The sequence below is a fragment of the Spinacia oleracea genome, chromosome 6 (genome assembly GCF_020520425.1).
Source record: "Spinacia oleracea cultivar Varoflay chromosome 6, BTI_SOV_V1, whole genome shotgun sequence".
Taxonomy (NCBI): domain Eukaryota; kingdom Viridiplantae; phylum Streptophyta; class Magnoliopsida; order Caryophyllales; family Amaranthaceae; genus Spinacia; species Spinacia oleracea.
In genome coordinates, this window is record NC_079492.1 from 138,224,548 (window position 1) to 138,230,898 (window position 6,351).

General features: G+C 36.3%; 1 protein-coding gene across 1 annotated transcript; it reads right to left on the bottom strand.

Annotated features, from left to right (window-relative positions):
• Nucleotides 1-4,006: 4,006 nt before the first annotated feature.
• On the bottom strand, nt 4,007-6,069 carry LOC110784972 (cytochrome P450 86A22-like). Its single transcript, XM_021989415.2, has one exon. It carries the CDS (start codon nt 5,965-5,967, stop codon nt 4,375-4,377), a length of 1,593 nt encoding a protein of 530 aa, XP_021845107.1. The 5' UTR covers nt 5,968-6,069; the 3' UTR covers nt 4,007-4,374.
• Between the last annotated feature and the right edge of the window lie 282 nt (nt 6,070-6,351).

The window sequence follows — 6,351 nt, forward strand, 5'->3', positions numbered from 1 at the left end:
AAGCTATTATTTCAGTAAGGTCCGTCGTCTTATTTTCTAATACAAATCATTTTCTAATATATATGGAGTACTTAGTATAAGAACAGTTAGTCTCATAATCTCATATCCTATCAGACCATCTGATACTTACTTAACTGTCAGTTCATGCTTAATAATATATCATATAGTTATGAGTTAGGAACAGTAACATATGGCATTAGACCGTCTTTTTTTAAAAAAATCCTAATATTATTGTCGTCATTGCATACGAAGACGATATTATCGTGTCACTTTAACTAATTGCATCACATATATTTTGAATTGAGGGAGATAAGGAAATTACAAGGTAATAAGGTATATTAATAAAATCAATTCAGTGATTGATTAAGCTAAGATCACGAGTACCAAACAAGAAAATGACTTTTGAATGTGTTACCTAAGCTTAATTAGTCTTAAATCAAATCACCCCAAATGTTTTTGAGCTTAATTAAAAATGACACTGCTAGATTACATCACTCTACCGCGTTGAGTATATTTGCTTTAACTAATGGCTTTTTCATCGAGCTAAGTACTTGACTTGGCAATCATAGGATTCATAGTACAACTGGGTCAATTGTACTCCTTCCGTTCCTTAATATTTACCCCATTTCTACTTTATGAATCTTATTTTAAAGAGTTTGACCACAAATTCTTATTAATAAATAAGAAATGATAAAGTTTTGTTATTCGATTCAATGTATATTTTTAGAATTTTTACACTTATTGAATTAAAATATATTTATGTTTTAAATCGCATCTTAAAAACCGTGGAAAATAGGACAGAGTGAGTACTCGTGGGCAGTAATGAGCTAGGCTTGAGGTGAAATGATCAATATGGCTACTATTGTATGTGATCTAGTACTAATGTAGCTAGATGCGGGGAGACGGGAAGTGGATCCGAAATAAGATTACATATCGAATATTCTTTTTTCTCCTTTCAACTTGGTCTATGAAATTAATTCATCCACTAAAGATAATTTCATATAAGTTTTGATATGGGAGATAGAAAAGTTAATATTTCATCCGTTTCGAAAATATCGCACCATAATTGATTTTTACTCCTCTAACCATTATTTTGACCCTTAATATTTCAAATCGTGTAAAAGCAAAAATTATAAAAAAATATATATAATATCGATATGAATCTAACATGACCTCACATAACTAGACTTTTTTTACGTACGAATCACAACAAATGGCCAAAGTCGAAGTGTGAATAATGTAAAAAAAATGGTGCGATATTTCCGGAATAGAGAAAGTATGTCATTTGTCAGCTCATACAAAAAGAAATTTAAATGCGTATCCCAAACCTTTAAAATACTCACAATTGGAGTACTATGCTTAAGAATAGTGTTATGAGTCACAAAATGGTGAAATTCACTATTACTAAGATTTTTTTTTCATTCCTTCCCTTTAGATGCTCTATGTTGCTTGTTCAAACAACCTAGGTTCAACTCTTGTTAATTACATATATTACCAATTTCTTTTCTTTGTTTCACTTTCTCCTTTTTTGATTTAATTTTACGAACTAATTTCAATATCTCGGGGGACCGCGCACGTTAGTATTAACGTGCGCGGTCCAACAACTAGTATAATAAAAATTATAAACTATAATCCCAATCCTTGGATTTTGATACTTTTTGGGTACGCAGATAACCTAAACTAAAGCTTAAAAAAGTTGTGTTAGGTTGACACGGACACAGAGACGATAACTAACCAAGTAGCATGGTAAGAGTTGTGCATGGGCTATATTTTATTGAGAAAGCACAATAAGTACCGACAGGATAAAAACAGGATTAAATGGCATGCCAATTCCATAGCCGCCGATCACGGCCCACTCTCATTTCTAGGGTCCAATAGAACTTCTTTTTTTATATATGTAATGGGCCATGTAGACCTATAGAGCTTTCGTTATAAACTTGTTAGTCTTATATGCACGAGATGCGTGCGAATATAAGATATAAATTTGTGTTACTACATTTAAACTTGAAATAATATGTAAAAAGTATAATATAAATGAGATGCGTGCGAATATAAAAACCATATAAATTAGATAGAATCGAACGCATATAAATAGATTGATTAAAATGGTAAGAATTTATTTAAGGGGCTACATTGTTTTTTTATTACATAAAATCCAACTTCATTTCTTTGGATGATATCTTCTGTTCCTATTATGATGCTGGAACTTACTTTATAAGGGAACGTCTGATATCTTTGATCTTTTGGTATCCCTCTGTGAAATACTTTTTTCGTCCCTTTTTTAATATTTACGCTTGGTATAATATACTTCATATATAAATTCCAACTTAATTTACACGTAAAAAATAAAAAAGGACGGAGGAAGTACCTATTACTCTTATACGGTTATACCATTACTTATTTACTTATGTGTTGATTATGTTTAAATGAAAAAAAAATCATCTATATCTATACCTAGCGTTCAAAAAGAGAGACCATATATTATTAGATGACATGTGTCATCCCGTCTTTCCTCTATTAATTAATTAATTTTTTTATTTTTCGGTTTGTTATTTGTTATACAAATTATTTTACAATTTTAACACCCTACTTCATCTTCCTTGTTCAAGATCAATTCACCATTTAATTTATATAACCTCTTTCAGCCCATCTACCTTTTTAACACTCGATATTAATCCACCATATAATTTGTATATTATTTTCATCTTTCAACTCAATGAAATCACAATCCCTCAACAATACTTTAAAAGACTGCTTGATAAGCTTAGAAACTACTCCGTAGTTAGTAACATGAATATATGAACATTGAACAAGTGACTAATATCGTAGGCCCTCTTGACGTTTACACTGTACGAGTGTAATTGATACGGAGTAGTAGGGTATAGTATAACTTAACCTAAATTAATGATACTCCAACCGTATTATCATTATTATATAGCATAAATGTTAGAACCACGATTAATAAACCATCTAGACTCAAGAGTATCAGCGTGTCTTAATGATGTTAACACACAACACCTACCAAGAGGGGGTTGGAAATATCCAGGGAGCTAGTAACTCAAAATCAATGCCAAGAACGGTGGCCGGGGATCCAAATTACGGATGAAACTTACATATTACCTCCTACTATTATCCGATCAATTCTACTTCATATTATTTGTCGATCGGTTTTGAACTTCAGTGCTGATAAAGAATGGAATACAATTATGATCAATGAAATATGGGTGATGATGAAACCAATTGCATGTTGGTTCAGTGGTGATTGGGGCTGAATTTGGTAGGGAAAACTCGTGTTCGATCCCCTGCAACAACAATTGGGAGGGGACTGGAACCTATCTACCCATAACTCGCCCCGAATCTGGATTAACCCCAAGGGCGAACCTGGTGCTAACACAAAAAATATGGGTGATGATAAAGTTCGCAAGTTACGAGAATATTTAATTTTCGTAATCTTACGTGTCGGAGTTTAATTGGTACATACATGCAGAAGTCACGTAGGCTATGCGTCATCGGAATATTTTTATTATCAATGCAATATTTTTACTATGAAAATATGTAAATAAGGTAGTCGATATAAAGAAGGAAATAAATAAAAATATTAAGATTTTCCTACTTTTTTTTAAACATGTATAACAGGTTATACTACGTATAAGTTAAATATTTTAGTTTCCAATTTAAATAATGTCACATAAGCATGATATGTCATTAATTGTGACACGGCTTAAAGGTCGCATGTTGTGACCTTTATCATTTTCGATAAAATATACATTTCAATTTATGAAGTTTATCATTTTCGATGAAATATACATTTCAATTTATGAAGTTTATCATTTTCGATGAAATATACATTTCAATTTATGAAGTTTAACTGAATCTAACCACTTCAACAAGGAAACATATTCCCAATGTGATATCTTACCGGAATGAATCCGGTTATAGATAGTAGTGTGATGGTATGTAGGTAAGATTTACAAAGCAAAGAAAAAAACAGGGGGAAAACAAGAAGGACAAAAACATGGAAAACCTGAATATAGTTAAAGAGTATACAAAAATCATGTGTAAATTGCAAAACTAACCACATGAGCTAGTAACAAACTTGATCTGAAAAGATAGGTACACAAATATACTTTATATTTATCTTTATATTCCCATTTAGTAATTACCCTAACAGTTGTCGTAAGTAAATGTCGCTTTATTGGTTCATAAATATACCCAAATGTAACAAACTCTTTTAATTGCTTATCTTTTGTTCTAAATGTAGCCATCGTATTCACAGTCTCCACCCCCCAACTAAACCCGCGTACGTTGCCCAAACCAAATGTATCTTCTAACCAACCTTTTTAGGCTAATCAATTCTAGACACCCCCCACGCAATTATGCACCCGTACCCGTACCCGTACCGGTAACTTTTTGGTTAATTTTGGAAACAATGGGTGACAAGTCTCTCGGGTGAACATCCATCAGTAGCCCATTTTTCATGAACAAGGTCAATGACATCTTTTGTTCCACCTTGTGCCCACGTGTCACGCTGAGCCGGTGACGGAGTAAAACCGCTGCAACAATCGACTTCATTTGTAGATAGGCTAAGTCTTTTCCTAGGCACACCCTAGGGCCTGCATTGAATGACACGAATTTGAATGAGTCTTGCAACTCTATTTTGTGACCATCGGTTGATAACCACCTTTCGGGCCTGAACTCTAAACAATCGTCGCCCCAAATGAACTTCATACGGCCCGTTGAGTATATGGAGTACGTGATGGCGGACCCCGCAGGGACGAAGGTTCCGTCGGGGAGAACGTCGTCGGCGATGACGTGTTTCGAATCTTCCGGTACGGATGGGTAGAGCCTTAGCGTCTCAGAGAGTGCAGCCTTGAGGTACATCAACCGGTCAACTTCTTCAAACTCTAAAGGCTCCTCGGTCCACTTTGTAGTATCACTGCCACGTGTCTCCATCAGAATGGTGCAAATTTCAATTAGGATTTTTTCTTCTACGCGTGGGTTAATACTCACAAGCCAGAAAAACCAGCTAAGTGCCACAGAGGACGTGTCTCGTCCAGCTAGGATGAAATTAAGGGCCACCTGTTGTAGAAATTTGTCCGAGTAGGACTCCTTTTTCTTCATAAACCTAGACAACAAATCATCATGGGTCCCACTAAATTTCTCATCTGTAAGCTCAAGCTTACGTGTATTTATAATATTTGTCAAATACTTGTCCACGTGTGATACACTCTGCCTTAAGACAACTTCCATACCTAAACCGAGCCACTTCCTGAACCGCCAAATAAACTCGGGTAATATGAACCGCTGCAGCGTAGCCTCCGTGGCACGATCAAACGCCATTGCAAAACTATTTTCGGGTAGACCGGGGGTGAGAGTTTGTGGGTCTTGCCCAAAAGCCAACCCACAAATATTGTCGAAAGTAAGACGTAGCAATAAATCTTGAAAATCAACCGGCTTAGCTTCAAGCTGAGCCGCCTTCAAAATAGGGACAAACCGGCCTTTAATAGCCCGGTTCACCCAGCGGCCCATCGCTTGTCGAAGCGTCCGAGTTGTAAATTCCAGCGCGGCAGTCTTCCTTTGAAAAAGCCACGTATTCCCATCCGAGTTAAAGATACCCTCCCCTAGCAAATCATGGAAAACCGCTTGCCACGTCGGACCCTTAGGGTAATTATCGAATCTACCCTTGAGAATATGCTCAAGGTTCCGTGGATCGCAGGTGACAGTAACCAAACCCTGCTTCCGGCCTAAAAAAGGGACCGCACAGATGCAGGTTTGGTAAGTGCCACCACAGGAGCGGAGATTCTCGGCAATCCACTCATGCATGCGGTTGGCATTCTGTATCAACCCCGGCAAACTCCCCACCAATGGCCAGACACGTGGACCTTTGAGTGGGCGTATGAGTGTTCGAAACCAGATCAAATACGCCGTAATTGCTGATAAAATCAGCAACGCCGTAAATGGTTCCATGTAATACCCTGTTTTTTGGTTTTGGTTATGGTTATAGTTGGAGGAGAGAGAATGGAGATAGAATGGTGGTGAGGGAGAGAGAAAAGGAGAGAGGTATATAAAGAGGGGTTGAAAGGAGGTGGAGGGGGGGAATTGAAGAGGACAGATGTGTAATAAATGGTTGGAAAATAAAAAGAGATAGATGAGAATGTGCTGCATGAGAAGTTAAGTGAATAGAGAGAGAGTGGACTAGAGTGAGCAGCTAGCTAGGTAAGAAGACAGCAAAAGTATTAAATGCCAACAGAGGTCGTTGGAGACTTTAAGTTAAGCAACACCACTAATACTAATTAATACTTATACCACCTCCTCTACATATATGCATTAGATCGATCGACTATCTACTCC